Raw genomic sequence first — 17735 nt, 5'->3', positions numbered from 1 at the left:
GTTCTTCGTTCGTCTGTGGACGATATGGGCTTTGAATATCCAATATTGGAAGGGCCTTTGCGTTGCTTTATTGCCCGCGTATTTGCGCCCTGGGCAACTTGCGTGTCGTTAACTGTGTTTGTGGTAAAATAATTTTATTGCACTTCGAGTTCGAGGAATTGACTTTACAATGGCATGTATGGGGCATGGGGCTGGATAGAGATACGTTTATTCGGCAGCTCCCCCTGCATCGACACGTTTCTTGTTGTATTGATAGACATTTCCCCCCCTAATTGTGTTTTATACTAACTCTTCTTCTTTATCTTCTTTGTTTCTTGCAGGCAGTAAAGATCGCAAACCTCTAGTGTCCATTACGCAGTGTATGTGTCCTCTGTGTGTGCGTGTGCTTTAGAAAAAAAAGAGCATTCGCCGTCCCGATTTCCCTGCGCCCTTGAACAGCTTTGCCAAGGTTGCTGCTTTTCCGCATCCTTTCTACAATCTATCTGTCTGTTTCTGTTGTCCACAACCGCACACACCCACACATCCAATACATACAAAATCCCAAACATAAACACTCTCTTCTATCCTTACACAGACACATGCATTGAGCCATCCCTCTTACGCACTTGCCTGCTAGATGTCCTTCTGTGCGCGCTCGTCGTAAGCTGCTGTGCCGCTGTTGCAGTTCCACACCTCAAAAACAAGCTCTCCCCAACATTATCCTCGAAACAGTCCAGCTTGCTTTAACGCTTCATCTGCGCCCAAGCCACACTAGTCAGCTTGCCAGAGAGAAAGAGAGATAGAGGGAAAGAGTGAGAGTGTCAGTGAGAGTGTCATTCATCGAAACCTCCCCAATTTCATTGGAAAGCCTAACATCCTGCAGAAAGTGTTTAATGTTCTTCTAGTGTGTGCTTCGAGGCAACAAAAAAAGTTCAATCCATTCAAAAGGAGGAAGTTAGTAGTGGTACAATACGTCACAAGTGTGTGTGTGTGTCCTTCCTGTGTGTGAAGTCTTACCGGCAGTGTCTGTGAGGCAGTGTGATTTGCAGTGAAAAGTCTACTGCAGTATCTTGGCGTGTGTATGTAAGAAGAATACAAACAGGGTTTCCTTCCCTTTCCATTCTACGACCTGTGGACGGGTGTGTGTATGCACGTGTGCATCTAGTAAAGAAGAAGAAGAAGAAGTAGAAGAATCAGTGTGAATTCGTTTGTGATACATAGTCGGTGTACTCGAGACAACTGAGTCCCCGTACCCGCCATCCAGCTAATCAGCGCCGTATTAGTCAGCCTAGCTGTAGCTCTCCAATCCCAACTCCTCCTGTCCGGTAGACAAAACCGTCCCTCCACGTGCGCGTGTGAGAGAGGAAACGAGTGGTTGAGCGAGATCATCAAAGGCAACACACACATTTCACATCTTGCCCGAGCGCCGCCCGCTATGGCCGCTATGGTAAACATGACCAACCTACTGAACGGCAAGGATTCGCGCTGGCTGCAGCTGGAGGTATGCCGGGAGTACCAGCGCAACAAATGTTCCCGCCCGGACACCGAGTGCAAGTTCGCACATCCGCCGGCAAACGTCGAAGTTCAAAACGGACGCGTGACCGCGTGCTACGACAGTATTAAGGTAGGTGTGCTCGAAATTCGCACAAATTTTTGCGCCCGTAATCCTGTAATCCTTACAACCTGTGAGGGAGTGTAGAATTCTAGGGTCCTCTGCGTGCTGTGAAGAGACACACGCAAGGGATGTTCGTTTCATGGTGATCTGTCCCTATTCCCGAAATTCGGGACAGTTTTGGATCAGCTCCAAGCTGAAGTCTCGATGATACCAAGCTCCAGGCAGCAGGCGGGGTCGTGTAGGTAACAGTAGCCTGACTGGTATCTTCCTGGTAGTTCTGCAAAAAACCCATTCCAGAAGGTTCGTTATGCTCCTGTGTGAATTAAACTATCCAAATATGTTCCGGAGCTCATGTCGGGATAATGGGACCCGCCTTTTCTGGAGTCCATTTCAGAACATGCCAGTCTAGCAGCGTTCCAGAGTCGGTTGCCACAAAAAAGGGGGATGGCGATAAAGTTTTTGCATTATAATAATTCCAAAATTAGGAGCAAGCACATGTTACGGACTGTGTCCAAAGGTAGTGTGAGGGGTTGCAAAAAACTTATCTTAACCCCTGCCCTGACATCGGAACCTTTCGTTAGTGCCGGAGATATTAGTGGAAGTAGCGTTAGTGTGAAAGCTTCTCGATGTCACGAGACTCCGAATGTTCCGGAATGTTTGGGCATAGTTTTTGGGCACATGTATTTTTTTTTTGTCCCAAAAATTGATTAAACAATTACGAATGTTTTCATTCTTTCGGGCAACTCCATATATAGAGGACGATGAGTTTGGAGACGATTGGTGGCTGCTCTGGAGACAGATCTTGCCAGAAAGGACCCAGGTACCGTGTTTGGCGAGGTGTGGTACAACACGTGCACTAATTGAGTTGCCATTCGCTTCTTCCCGCACCCGATGCTGCGGAAATTGCGCCAGTTAGGCAGGGCCAAATTTTGTTTGCTCTGTCTGCCTTCCCTTTAGTAAAACAGATTCCGCATCATCATGTTGAGGCGCGAGCGCAAGAGTTAATTAGAGCGCGAAATGAGCAAAGGATGTGTTGTGCGAGCGTGATGCTCCTCTGCAGTGGTACCGGCGTGATGGATCACGCCAAGAGTGGCTAAAAATAATACTTCAGAAAAAAAAAATCATTCACCCTGTTTTATGTGTGCTTGCAGAACGCTTTCATTCATTTCCGACATTCTGCCTGATGTGCTCTCTTCTCCTCACAATCCCCTACATTTGTTACTCCAGCTACAAGGCAGGTCAGGACCGTCGAGTAACTCGGTCAGCGCGGGAAAGCGACGGCAGTGGTGAGCTCCACTTTCGATTCCGCGTGCCGGAAGCATCATCGGCTCTCCAATTCAATAACCGTTTTTTGGGATAAATTTAATCATACTCCTCTTTTCCCACCCACGGGAAAAGCTGCTTGTCAATCGATTGGCTGTGTGGCACTCGCCGACTACCTTTCCCAGCACGGTGGACTCCTAAAACAGTTCGCTCTGCTAAAAAATCAATACCATCACGCTAACCAACCAGTGGCGTGCGCGAAACACGGCAACTCACGGTTTGGAAATGGATCCGACTTCCGATTTGAATTTGAGGCATGTTTTGTGTGTGCGTGTGTGTGTGTGTGTGCTTGGTGTCTGTTGGAGGCGCTGTTTTCGGCATACACCAGCGATGGAAGCGGATCCTGTCAGTCATGACCTCTTCACACACTGCTTGGTGTGCTTGGGGGGAAGCCTTTCCTCCGCAGCCATATCTTTGCATGTGTTTGGCATTTCGGTCGTGTGTGTGTGTGTGCGTGCGTGTGTGTTTTCTGTTCCGGTTGGTGTCCCACTTCCGGACATTCCTGTGCGCTCGTATTGGTGTACGATGAAACACACGTCCCTACATATGCTGACGGAGGTGTGCGCTCTCGGTAGCTGGGGTATGTGTGAATATTTCAACACACACCACGCATTTTCCAGGGTTTGAGACGGGAGGGGGGGTTTGGAGGCAATGTTTTCCACACCGATACGCTCGACGAAAAGCATGACATGGGCCCCCACGACTTATGTGTATGTGTGAGGAATTAAAACCGAAAAATCCAACCTTCTCGAACCCCGAACCCTCTTCACCAATCCTCTCGCGGGATGTTTAAAAAGGATTGCATGTGCGTTGTGTTGCTCCTCGTGTGTTGTGTGGATGTGTGCGTGTGTGTGTGAGTATGACGCGAACAAGTTTGGCGCCAGACGGCTGCCCTGGGTGCGCTGCAATTGGAAAGTGAATGTCATTTGGAAAGGCATGCGGAGGATCGTTACGATGGGTCGTTCTCTGCATCGAGCCGTGCAGCAGTGTACAGCACGCCCGGTTGAGTTGATATTTCCCGCTCAGAAAATAGGGAGCACACGCGGAACTGCAGGGCATGCTGCTTTGGAAGGGATCAAACGCGTGCGCTTCCGGTGCCCAGAGAAAAAAACAAGTGAAATCGAGCAGAGCGAAAGTACAAACACACAACCGACACGGTGGTGGAAAATCATTCCTGCGTGTGTGAGTCAAGTGTAGCAGGTTACGGTTATGCTGGATCGCCCTCGACCCCGGGTTATGAACACTTCGGGTCATACACTTACACAATATGCTTAAATGATTTTTGTTTTTTTTGAGTGTGCAATCGTTGTTCCAGAGTTTTAATCCATTGCTTTCATCTTGCCCTGGGAGAAGCAGCCCCGGGTCGCATAATTGATAAGTGATTTTGGCTACCGTCGATGGTTTTGTGTGTTTGCAGCACAATTCTGAGTGGCTCAGATTTTCCACTCCAAGTAATCCATAGTGCGTGATTTTGTGTTTGGTTGAGTGTTGTTTTCGTCCTATTTCCATCCATGTCTGCAATTGACATTTTACGCATACGTAACGCATACGTTAAGCGTACATACTCTTAGTTAATGATTCTGTTGTTTGTTTAATTATTTTGTTTTATGTTTTTCCTTCTTCAGTTATTTTGTTGCTAGTCCTTCTCGATCGGCTGTCATCTCTTTTTGTGCTCTTCTTTTTTATTCTTATTTTCCCTTTTTTATTTTGTCATAATAGATTAATGAATATTGTCTTTAAACCTTATCGTCTCTTTTGTTTGTTTTTCATCACTATTCGCGTTTTAACTGTTTTTAATTGTTTCCTGATATTTCAACATCTTTACTTTATATTATCCACGTACCTAAAGTAGAAGCAAAATTCACGCTTTTGTTATATATCCTTTGTGTTGCGTATGACTTAACCTTTTCCATTAAATATGATTAACTTTTTCATATTCCTTCTTTAAATCCCCTTAATTTTCCTCTTGAAAAAGTGTCTCTTGAAGTTGAACGCCCTTCATTTGCTACATCTCAACATAAACGTCTTCAAACGAGTGAATCTTGACGCTCGACTCGGAAAGGCTGCTAGCGAGCAGGCAATATCATTAAATCATACACCCACCTGAGTGAAGCACCTGAGTGTGGCAGCAGCATACTGCTTTTTTATCCTTCCCCAACAAGCCTCCAAGCTCCAGCCTCCGTCACGAATCGGAATGATAATGCTAAAAGGACACCCGCCCGCGGTTGAGCATTGAGCCTGGCTGGCGCCACACCACACCCCGTCGAGGTCACTTCCGGGTGTGAAAAGTAACCATTTTCCGACACTCACTCAGACACACACACACACCAACACCCATTGTAGCCTTCAAGGCAGCCGCTTGTTTCGAGGCTTTGTTTCGCAATTACAACGTCAAGAATTTCCTGTCAGTTTCCTGAGTTGTTTGGTTTTTTTTGTGTCTTCCCCATTGTGCCTCATCCCCACGGGGATTTGCAGCACGAAGCGCGCAAGCACAGGGCAAACTGGGAAAAGCGCTTTTCCTTGTTCTCGGGGCTTCCCCGGAGCGTCGCTCCGTTTTGTAACCTCCCAATCCTTCTCCTTCTCCCGCTTGTCTAGCAGCATAAATGAGTGAGCATGAACCCCAGTAATGGTCGCCTTCCCTTGCGCGGGACCAGTGGTGCTGTGGTGGCGTGTGAGGCTCATTCAGGTAAGGGTGGAAAGCCTAAGGTTATAAATAATAATAACAAGCCCCGGGACCGCTCCTGCTTGTGCGCCTCCCCTCCGTTCAAATCGGATGGGTGCTTTGGAGCACTTCGGTAGTTGGGAAGCCAGAGGGAAAAAGGGCAAAAATCACGGATAATAAAAACCGGTCGAAGCAGCACTCCTCCTATCGCAGGGTCAAGGGGTTCTGCTTGCGCTGTGTGCCCGGGAAAGGATGCAAAAGAAAACCCTGTTAAGAGTTTTAATACCATTTTTCTCACTCCCACCTTTGCCGTTTCTACAGTACAGAGCCTTCCTGCTGGGGGACGGGGCCTCGTTTATGCCATTTTGACACGGCACATGGGTGTTTTGTCCTTCCTACTCCTTCTGCCCCTTTGGAATGGGGTGTGCGAATGTGGGGGAGGCTCATGCTATCAAAACATAAACCACTGGCGCTTTTTCACATTTTTCCGCCCTTTTGACGCGACAAACGAGTGCGAAACGTGTACACGAGTGTGTGACGGGGACGACCAGCGGGAAAGAAGGAACAAGGCCTTCAGGATAATGTCACTCATGCTTTCGCACACACACACACACACATTCACCACGTACGATCGTGAAGTGGAAGGATAGGTGCAGGATGCGCACAACACAGCGGAGAGATGCTTGTGTACGATTCTATCTGTCGCTGCGAAACACAAACTCCCATCATAGCACCACCAACACGGGAGGAGTAGGTATGCGTTGCCTGCGCTCATCGGGGCGCCCTGCAATACCTTTATCTTTCTCACTCTATCTCTCTCTCGCTTCTTTCCGGTGTGTGTGTGTGTTGAGGTTGTCCGGAACCGGAAATTCTCTGCTATTCATTGGGACGGTTTTTGGGAGGACGAAGGCGCGAGCGCGAGTAACGAAACGAAATGTCGCCCGCCCGGGTTGTGCGGTAAAGGGACATTTTGACGGCGGTTGGCAACGGGCTTCCGGAAGATGCTGTTTTTTTTTCCTCCTCTTTTTCTCCAAAACCGACCACAGCCGGCGTACGAGTTCCAGCTCCAGTTGGCTTGCCGGGCGTCAAAAAGCATGGCCGGGAAAAGAGCAAGTACAGCGGGACACGGCCCTCGCACTCAAGATAGTTGGATAAGGGAGACAAAGAAGCATATCTACATGCTGCCCGCGGGGTTTTGGGATGTTGTGTTGTGTGTCGCCGGGAAGGCTGTTGTGCTTCGTTTTTTTATTGTCCTACGCGCCCGCTGGAATGAGTTTTCCGTAAGGAGGCTGACACTTGTGCGTCTCGCGAAACATTTTGCTCCCGGGTATCTCTAACTTGTTCGTTCCCTTCCAACGCTCGGCGTGGCTTCTGGGGAGGGAGCGGGTCATTTTCGACGGCGAGTTTTATCATCCGCTCACACCAGCCCTCTCCGAGAGCCGAGAGCTGCGATTTCCGAGAACCGTTTTCCCAGGTGTAAGTGGTAACATCTCAGCCATTTTTGCAGCCGGCACTCCCGGGCTGGAGACAGGTAGACAAGGGGATTGTGTACCTTCTTACACCCGGTGTGCCATTATGAATTATGACATTTGTAGCTTGCAAGATCTCGTTGCTTGTGTTTTTTTCTTCTTCTGCTTCTCTATACATTGTTGGCTTGTTGTTTATCGCAACGCGCGCTAGGAGGAGCGCGATAGGAAAAGTTTGCGCGCATCAAAATGCGCGTTTGTGGACGCTACTGAAGCGCGACAGATGCCTTTGGGGAGACATCCTTGTGGGTGATGGGTGGTGTGAGTAGTGAACTTTAAGGTTTGCCGATTCGTTTTCAGCTTGACGTTTACTTTATTAAAGAGAAAGAGCAGCACTCATGGTACGTTTTTCCAGCCAAAAAGGACCACAGGAACCATGCAAATAGCTAAAATGGCTTAAAACGATCGATTTGCGTTGCGATTGCATACTTTCAGGCGCTTTTAAAGAAGTCAAACGATTTAAGTTTCGTGATTATATTTTTCTTTACATTAATCAAAGCCCCAAAATGGATTTATGCTCAAAAAACCAGTTAAAGATTCTACAAAAAATACATCCTTTAATTCATCCCACGTGGAAATCACACACTTCAAACGTAGCCTCGGTACGTTTGTTACATCTCACTGCATCTGCTTTTCCATCTGCATGGTTGTCTTTCTCTCGACGGTTGCAGACATGATGTTGTGCAGTCACACCACTTCACGAAGGCAAAAAGTCAACGGGGAAAAGACACCCATCGCCTCTCGGTCACGTTGTGTTCCGTCTATTGTGTTTCCGTTCGGGAATCAAGGTTGCAACCACATCAAAGCCGGTGTGGGCAGCTTCTGGCAGCTGTCAGGCGGGCGAGCATTTCCCGTCTGATCCTGTGACCGTTTTCCTCCATGACGCCGAATGCTTCGCGCGGACGTTCGTTGGGTTGAACTGTTTTTTTTTTGTGTGTGGGATATTTTGAAAATGGGATTTTTTTTTTTTGGCACATCGTGTTTCGATGTCTCAGTATCACGTAGAATGGGGAGGAAAAACGTCCATCATAGGAGATGAAATACGACGAAGCTGAGGTTTTTGTTGTACCGTTCTTTCAATGCCGCTCCCAGCTCCGTAACCCGTTATGGTCAATTGATTAGTTTCATTTTGCTGGCTGCAACGGTTCGAATCTCTTGTGGAACTTTTGCACTGTGTCCCTCGCATTTCATTACACGTTTGGTCTGTTTTGCCCTGCTTTGGCATAAGGACTCCCGGGAAAGCTGAACACGAAGGGGAAACGGTTTTTGTGTGACGCGAACCCGTCATCGCCAGGCCGGTGACGGTGACGTTCATTTCCACCAAAGCGGTAGACAGTGGATGAAGTGTGACAGCATCGTCTCCCGGTGATGGGCGTTTGTTCTTGGGTTACAAGTGATGTCTCCGCCGTTCGTGGGCCTGTAGTACATCGTTGCAGTGGGCGGTTGGATCGCATTACTGGACGTTCGGACTTGGGATTGCCACGGGGATATAGATGATGGACAATGTGGGCTTGTTGAGTTCCTGAAATTCATTACCCATTGGAACATTGAGGCATTGATATATTTTTTTCGGTATCAATTTTGCTTGCTACCAATGTCGATATCTTGACATGTACAAACATCAAATGCTAACGATGCAACTCTATTATCAGCAGGAATTTAAGCGGAATGCGATAAACACGGTAAGATCATTAAAATTAATTAAGATGTTCAATCAAATGCTGTGATAGTTTTTTAATCGTTTGACCTCCGAGCACACAGCCAGCGTAAAAGTGGGAATGATAATCACACAGAGGTTGCTTCACTCTCTTACACCTCAGCTCTTATCCATCAAATCTTTATTTAATCGTTGCCGTTAACAGTCGCCGCTAACTTCATTAACCATCCCCCACGTACAGTGCAGCAGCACAGCTGTGCTGGGGGCCGCCTGTGTTTGATAATTACATCACACATAACATCATTAATCACTGGTGTGGGACTTAATTGGGAGCGGTGGGTTTTCGGTAGGCGCAATACCGGACCGGGTGGAAGTTTAATTGCCGTCTGTACACACCCGGCAATGTTCTTTTCTGGTGCGGCTTACCCGCGGGTGCTTGCAAGACAGCCCCGTTCCGGTGAAGTAGCCTGCCAGCGTCTTCCAACATCAAAAGAACGCACATGTGATTGCAGTCTCGTGCGTTTGGTAAACATAATGATTAGATGTCTCTCGTTCACTGACGCTCGCTTGTGCCTGATGCTCCTCTCCGCGTACGACTGTCGCACGACCTTTGTTGATGACAGTTCCACGTGATCCGGAGGCTAGCGTTAGGCACCAGCGAAGCGTGACGTGTGGTGGCTTCCTCTCCGACATTGCGTCATGTTTGCAAAAGCGAACAGCCGGCCAGTTCGGCGGCGCTCGTACACAATTATTGCGGTTTTGCCGTGCGGTGCTCGCTCTCCCTCCCCACGAGCTGCTAATTTATTGGCCGCAATGTTAGTCATCGGTCCATCAGCGAGCGGATCGGGTCATCCTACGCGCCGTTAACCGCCGGACGAAGATGGCGAGAATGCGCAGTTGGCCGGGATTCACTCGAGCGAATCTGGATCAATGTCGACGATGTGATCGCGCTCACCGTGCGTTTGGGCTTTAAAGGAGGTTCTTTTTTTATGATTATTTTAGTTTATCGTTACCCCACAAAAGGGGGTATACACGCAAGAACACATTCAGCACGGGGTTTGGATTTGGCTCATCAACGCCTCTCACTTGAAGTTGTGATTTTTTGTTCGAGCTCGAAGCAACCCGTGGTCTTTATGAATAAATTTCATTTTCACGAAGAGGTGTGCGCTCAAACACACAGCTTTTGGGATGAGACGTTTTTGGGGATGTCCATTAATGACGCCATTAAACACTTTATCGGGTAGTGGCATCGCGTTACTCTACCTCCACAAAGTGTTCGCCCATCGCCCAGACTGGGGGATTAACATCTTGAAGAGTCGTTAACCGAAACGCGTAGGTGTTCGATTTAGCGAAACATCTGAATGAACTATTGTTTATCGATCGCGGCAAAGGTACACAAATTTGTTTGATGGAGTGGATTTCTTTCGCGTTTCTTTGCCGCGTATGCCAATACGAACGTATTATACACTTCCCATGGCCATGGATGTTGGAGAATTCTAAGCAAATGCTAAAATAGTATTCCTCGAACTTTTTTGTGCTGCGTCGTGCGTATGGACTTTGAAGAGGCAATTTCGGAGGCAGCAAAGCTCATTATTTTCTTAAATTATAAACCACCTACACAGCCGATCGTGCTGCTTCCTAAGGCGCCGAAAACATAATGGAGCTTTAGCAAGCAATGGAAAGATTGTATCACGGCGGCAAGAAATCGATTCTGGCACCGTTTGCTGCCAAGTTCTGTAGAATTCCGGGCGCTTGTGTCGCATACAATGTTTCACCTTCAGCGAGCCGAAAATGAAGATATGCTCCTCGTTACGGCAAGCACAACACCGTATCAGCATATTCCAAATAGGTCCTTTGCTTTGTCGTTCGGATGTCACACACACTCACAAAAAACTTCCTTCGATTGTTGTTGACCCTAATGCTTTATCAGATCGGGCTACCCTCAACACTTGGGGAAATCCTCATTTGACACACGACGACGCGTAAAGATGGGTCATTCGTTTCGTACTTACGTTTTGCTCCAGCGTCCAACACAAACGGTGTCGAAAGGATGGTGTGATACGGTATTTTTTGTGTGTACTTTCGGTTCGTAGGTAGCAGGGTATTGCTTTTACGCTCCAGTTGGTCAGTGCACCGGTTGGCAGTATCTTAGGAAATTTATCTAACCGTCCGTGCGTGCCGCCCTCCAATGTCGCTCAATCGTCTTGCCTCAGAAAGCATCGCTCTGTGCTGCTTTTGGGATGGGATCTGTTTTTCCTGGAGCTTCTTCAATCCAAACACATGCAGATACACATGAACCAGTGAATGCACACACAGTATCCTTGCAGCCACGGCGCTGCCAAAGGTGTGCCGAGCTCGGGATATGGTGGCGGTGGGTGTGTTTAAAAACGTGTGGAGGTTTTCCCACAGCACCTCATCAATTAATCTTGTGCTCGTATCTATAAATTTCCGAACAGAAAACAGATTGAACAGATTAGCCATGTTTCACAATTGCCAAATCCATAACTTCACCCGTCCCGTTCCCCGGAAAGGTAGAGGGAAAAGGTGTGAAATGTGTTGCCGAACCACACCGAACCCGCTACCGGGTGCTGCCTTGGCCCCCCGGATGCCCTTAACGCACTCGTTGTTCCAGCAGCAGTTCCAGCGTGTGCAAAACTTCATCAAACCCCTACGGCTGACCATCCTCCTTGGTCGTTGGTTGGTCCGTTGGCCGTGGGTATTGATTCTCGGGCCGAGATATAGGCCCTGGCCCGGGCGATAGATTGGTTGTTGGTTTTAGGGAAGCGTTTTGTGCCCGTTGAGTAGAGCAAAGGAGCCCGTGTGGAGCAGCCAAGCATTTGTGCTGCCTGCCAACGAGCGAGGTGGTGGGTTTTAAATCAGTGCACACAATTCGACTCCACTTCCGGGTTGCTGTTGGGAAGAGGAGGCGGGAAAGACATATAAAGGGAACGGGGGCAAAAAAACCTCCTCCAGCGGCGCCCCTCGTAGCAGGGAAGCAAATGCAAATGTCTGAACCCGACAGCCCGTAATCCATCTTTCGACGGATCCGAGCAGGCATGCCAAGTTGCGCAGTTTGTTTTTGGAACAGCACCACCAATGGCCCATCGCCGTCGGGAGCTCTCCGGACACTCGTACATCTTCGTTTGGTCGATAATGCAGAGAATGCAGCAGTAAAACAAGGGAGACATTCAGTTTTGGGGTAGGTTCTGGAAGCAGCAGTGAAGCATCGTTATCGGATCAGACGCTGAAGATCGCGTGTGTGTGCTCCTGCTGCTCACTGGGCTCCCACCTTGCCCCATTAGTTCGACATATGTTCCGGAGAGTGTCATACAGTGTCCGCAGGGCATTCCGTTTTCGGAATGGTTGGATTTATGTTCGTATAAGCGTGTGTAGGATAACATTCGACCTGATCGAAGGAAGAGTTGGCTATCGAGTCCGTGTGGAAGGACTGATAGCTCTCGGGCACATCAAACACATGCGTCACGTCGTTTAGATTCATTTTTCATCGACCAGGGGTGATGCTCAAAACTGCTCGGGGGGTTGTTTTGGTATCATTTTGAATATAAAGATTTTGCAGCTCTGGTTCTTCTAGATCTAGTTCCTTTGTTTCATTTCCTTTTTATTAAAATCATACTTCTGTTTCTTGATGTATCTTAAAACCCTTAACAAAATATTGTAAAAGAGCAACCGGTTTCTTAAAAATAAAGAATACTCGCCTGAATTTGTGAGTGGCTGTGTCCGTCCAGAATTCAATTGTACTTCACGGGAAATTGGATTCAGGAAATGCGGTCAGCTACAGAAATGAGGTTTTCTACATAAAAAATACCCTTGAAAGGAAATAGTTTCAGTATGCCGGGCGTAGAGAAAGTTTTCATCTAAAAACCGAGTACTTCTCGCATCAAGATGGACCTGCCGGTACAAGTGGACGTACGAACAAAAAACTAAAATAAAAAAGAGGAAATAGAAACAACGAAAGACTGCAACAGTGCTTAAGAATATTTCTTATTGTTTCACTTTGCCGAGCAGATCTCTCCTTCGGGATTGTTCTCCCATTGACCCGATTGAACAATCAATTGGGAAAGTGGAAAAGTTGATGGTTTCCAGGGCTGGTTTTTGCGCCCATTCTGTGCCTGGCTGAGTTAGCGTTAGCGCCCTCGGTTCAGTTTTTGGTGGTGGCACAAGTGGCGAGCCAGAGTGCAACCGGCCAAGGCTTGGGGGCTTGGAAGAAATGGAAAGAAAGCAGCAACTCCTTGACCGAAGCGAGCAGCACCTTCCGGAGGTGAGAGTTTTTAATTAAAAGTTTGCCCGTTTCGCCACATACCGTACGCCACCCTCTGAGTGGTTTGGTGGGATTCTTCCTGTTACCTGTACAAGCCTGCGAATGATAAAGAAATGTTCATGGGACATTCTGCAATTGGAAATGGTACGCTTGGGAGGGCAAAATCCTGGAGCGAGAAACTGGAGAACTTCGTTAAAGCACACGCTATAAATTGGTTCTGTATCAATGAGGAACTTCCCCGTGTTCTAAGGCGCGCCCTTACTTATGCTCTCGAGTGGCGCTTGTTCCAGTAGACAGCAATTGAGCATGTTACACCTTAATCGGTTTAGCGCTGACGAGACGGAGCAGCAGCAGCAGCAATTAATTTCCACTCCCTTCGCTAATTAGCGCAGCAGGTACGAGATGGGGCTCCTTTTAATCGATGATCTGCCAGTTTCGTCGGCTAAAGAACTTGTCGGCTCGTTAGCGGGCACACGCGGGCTTGATTCGCGCGTCGTCAGATGAGGATACGCACTTCCAATTGTCATCTGATTGTAAAAGCTTGAATTGCTGCAGGTGTACTGGAAGCGCTTGTAGAACATTCCCATTTCCCATTTCGCTCTACTTGGAGCTGCTAATGATTGTGCTTGCTAAATTTCATTAACATTTAAATGTCGCAGCACGCGCTCCTTTCGCCTTTTCAATGATTTGAAGCCTTAAAAAGACCTCTTATTGAAATTCTCGTCTCATACGAATCGTTCCTTTTTTCGTAGTTGTAACTGTCTAATAGCGCTCATCAACCGTGTTGATTAAGCGCTGTGCTTACATGATGTCTGGGGCACAAAGGGGAATGAAGATCTTGTTCCGTTTTTTATTGCTTTTGTGATAAAAAAGAAAAGATACCACGGCTACAATATCCTGTGTCGCAGTGTTTGACGGGACGAAATTAGGTCGTGCAAGCAAATCATATCCTCTCCTCTTCCCCTTACTTTTCTCCACCTTCAGGGGTTGCGCCCTGGGTTAACAAGGTGAGAACCTACCCCGAGGGGGGTCGGTGTTCGATTCGGTTTAATTAATTAAGCAAACAACTCCAAACGGGCTCTAAAGCGGAGCGTTTGGGAGGAGTTAATTTCCAAAGGTTGCTATCCTCCCGAAACCGGAAGGGATGCAGATGGGTTGACGGGACTGGCGGAGAGGGGACCGTTTGCTCAGCAAACAGTGACGACAACAACTGACTGGTTGAGTGAGCTGTGCGCACGCGAAAGGATAACAGACGCGTCTGTATTCTTGGGTAACACAACATACCCAGGGCCCGCGCGTGGCTGGGTTTACATCGTTAGTCGACAGTGGAGTGCAATAAATTTAGCGGGAGCCACCACGTGAGCTGGCGCTATAACCCAAAGCCCTGACTGATGAGCGCGACTGAGCCCGGATGGGGGACGGGGTGCAGACCGTGATGGCGTTGGGGTGGTTTGATAAATAGTGGAAAGGCGGCATCGCATTCGACGGTGTGCTCTGTAGTGTGTAAATTGTAATGAAGCTCGCGAGTTTATCGCGAAAAGGTGCGTCAAGCATTGGAGCCCCAGCGATCGTCAAGGTATGAATGCGGGTTAGGTCCTTGCGGGAAGTTGTTCGATATTGCTGCCTGTGTTCTAAAGGCAAACAAAAGCGCACCCTAAGCCGCCGGCCTGTGTGGAAGCGATGGAGGAGCGCAGTAGTAGAAATAGAGCCCTGCAACCACTGAGTGAGAGTTGGTGCATGAGGTACGCCCAATGAGCTTACGATTATGCTTAATAATCAGCAGTTGTGCGATTGTTTAGCTGATTGTTTGCTTGCAATTTGTGGCAAACTGCTGTGTTGCCTGCGTAGTTTGTTTGGCGCTCTGTTTATAGGGGTTTTTTTTACTTACCCCTTTCGCCCGATGATTGTTTGCGTGCAGAGTTCACTGTTGGCAAAAGTTTGCCTATTCGGTGTATTAGTTCGTATCAGTAGTAATCGCGCACTAAACTCGTTTACTCGTTAAACAATGTTGATGCATCCCTGCTCCCCTTAACTACCACTATCGATCAAAGGTGTATCGAGAGTGCGTCCCGGACTGTTTGCCGATGCTTCACGGTTGCAAATTCCTTGGGTAAATAGTTTAGTGTTGCTTACCAACTCTGCGAGCAGTTGCATATTGGATTGGCACCATCTTCAAACTTCCCTGCCAGCAGCATTGCATTCAGTCCATCAAGCTTTAATAGCAATCGGCAAGATTGAATCTGACGTGCATTGTCTTTCGATTACATCACCGTTACCGTTTGGCACCTCCGTTTTTCAGAACCTCGTTTTCCGTCCTCGGCCTCAAGCTCTGACGTGTCCTGAATGAGCTCTTTTGTGTGAGGTGAATTAAGTCGGTTCTTAAATGTGGCACTTTTGCAAAAGCGGCGCCGGCTTGGGGGTGAACGTGAGGTTATGCAAGAATAGCGGCCTTTCTATCCAAACATTCAAGAACCACTGGGTTGGAGAAAAATGTCTGTGTGAGTGAGGAGTTCGTTTCCATCACGTACGTACGGGGTGGCCCTTGTTTTATCGGGTCCCAATCGAGAGATCTCCTATCCAGCCTTTCTTTCCCGGTGCGGACAGTAAAATCGAGGTTTCTGTAACGTTTTTACCCCTTACTTTGCCCCAATGGGTTCACTTTAAGCTTGTGTATGGGTGTGCGTGTGTATCCTGAGCCGAACCAATTCCATCATTGAGTAAAGAGCAAAACTATGTACTTGAACGCAGAAAGGGGCCAGGCACTGGACCTTCATCATCTCTCACTCATGCAGTAGTTTCGTAATCCACTTGCTCTGACTTGCTGGTGCCGTGACCAGGATACCCCCGGTCCGTGCTTGAGCTGAATGGTAGCGCAAAAAGGGTCACAAAACCGCACGAATTGAGTGGTTGCGCAAGAAAGGGTGTTGTGGAATGCGTGTGTGTATGTGTGTGTACACATCCCTTCCTGGTTGTGATGACCCTACCCCACTCCGTCCTAGCAGTGGCGGGTATCGTCTTCGGGGTTGTTTTATGTGTAGTGCATCATTTTTCAATCCCATTTCCTTCCTATCGTTCTAAACGTTGGCCGGTAAGGTAGTGTGTACTGAGTGGGATAGTAGCTTCTTCTTTTTTGTTTTTAGTCGTTCATGTGTTTGCTCTTCGTGCACTTGTGTGTGTTTGTGTGCCTGTGTTTGTCATACATGTAACATGGAATATCGCTTCGAGTGAGTGCTCCAAGAGCTGATGGCAAACATTTAGCGTCCGAACAGTGCGATAAGTTGCTGCCTACGGTGATGATGATGATGATGGCGATGGCGATGCTATGAAACTACTTATTGTGGGCGCATTTGCTACCGGTGTTGGTGTCATTGTTTTGTATGGCGAATAATTCCATTCTCAGTGTCTGTACAAACAGTTCCTCCGCAAAGTTGCCGCTCTTTGTCACAACTGCAAACAGGGTGAACGGGTTTGCATAATTTTTAATCAAACACTTTCTTCACCGGCGCACCAATGCGCTGCGAAAGTGGGCGTAAGAAGGATGCGCTAGGTTTTTTCTGTTGGCCGCTTGCTTGTTTGTCTGTTCGAGTGCATCTGCTGGAGCGCATTTTCTGAGGCGACCTTGCAAAGGAGGGAGCGTACACTTGAAGTTGTGTATTTTTGCATTTAAAATGCACTTAGTTTATAATTCTCTGTATTGAGTTTTTCGTTACCTTTTTCCTGAAGATGTAAATGGTTTGTGGGGATGCATATTTATCACTTTAGCAGCACTCCATATCTACCAATAGTTGTACTGGTAGCACCTATGAACTCGAACGGCTTCGCCTCATACGGTGTGCAAAATGTATTTTTCTCTCTCTCTCCATCTGGTAAAACTCTATAAAGCCCAGACAATCTTCACCTACATCGTCCATCAGCCGTGGCAAATTAATTAAGTGCTCTGTCTCTCCATACCAACCATCCTGCCGAGCTGGGAGCGATGCAGAAGTAGTGGTATGAGATGGACCACTTAAACCCATCGTGCGGCGCTACACAGTTGTGACAGTTGCCCGTAAATGTAAATGTCTGGTTTGGGCAGTGGCGGGTTTTTCGTAGCAAAATGTGATGATGACGACCGCACAGAAATACCTTACACACTATCTGCCACCGGGCCAGCCCGTTGGCAAATGGATAAACTCCGCTCTGGGTTTCGTATTTTTTGCTGAAAACTCCCAACGGGTTCGAGTTTTGTGCCAACCCGTGCGGGAATTTAGCAGATCGCAGGTCACACAACTTTCGGGACGGAAAGGCATCCGTAATGCTCACCTGTCACTGTTGGTACATTTTGTCACAACTCTCGAACCGGGGTTTGGGAATGTTGCAAGCGCGTAAGCCTTTAATGAAATCTGAAGCATTACACGAAGCTGGCTGGTGTCGGAGGGCTTCCGATGTAACCGAACAACTTTGTACCGAAAGCCGGCGGAAGTCGCTAGGGTGCAAAAAGCCAAGTATGTATGTGTGTGTGTGTTTTTTCATCTGTCCATGCACCGATGATGGAAGGCGCGCACAGCTCAATCGATGCGAAAAGAATCCATTCCCGAGTGCTGCCCACTCGGTCACGTCGCTTCTCGCCGGATGAATGAAAATCAAATCCGGCTCGAAGGACCAAAACTGGGGTCGCCTTTAGTGTGGGTCGGCTTTCCAAATCCCTGTGTGCA

At 47.9% G+C, this 17735-nt stretch overlaps 1 protein-coding gene across 1 annotated transcript in view; it reads left to right on the top strand.

Moving 5' to 3' along the window:
* The first annotated feature begins 355 nt into the window (after nt 1-355).
* LOC120900112 (serine-rich adhesin for platelets) overlaps nt 356-17735 on the top strand; it is a 257168-nt gene continuing 239788 nt past the window's right edge. The window contains exon 1 of the mRNA XM_040306717.1: nt 356-1603. Coding sequence (XP_040162651.1) covers nt 1415-1603 — 189 coding nt within the window. The 5' untranslated portion in view covers nt 356-1414. The remainder of the gene's footprint in view (nt 1604-17735) is intronic.

The sequence above is a fragment of the Anopheles arabiensis genome, chromosome 3 (assembly GCF_016920715.1).
Source record: "Anopheles arabiensis isolate DONGOLA chromosome 3, AaraD3, whole genome shotgun sequence".
NCBI classification, from domain to species: Eukaryota; Metazoa; Arthropoda; class Insecta; order Diptera; family Culicidae; genus Anopheles; species Anopheles arabiensis.
Note: the sequence above shows the minus strand (reverse complement) of the source record. Positions and strands in the feature narration are given on the sequence as shown.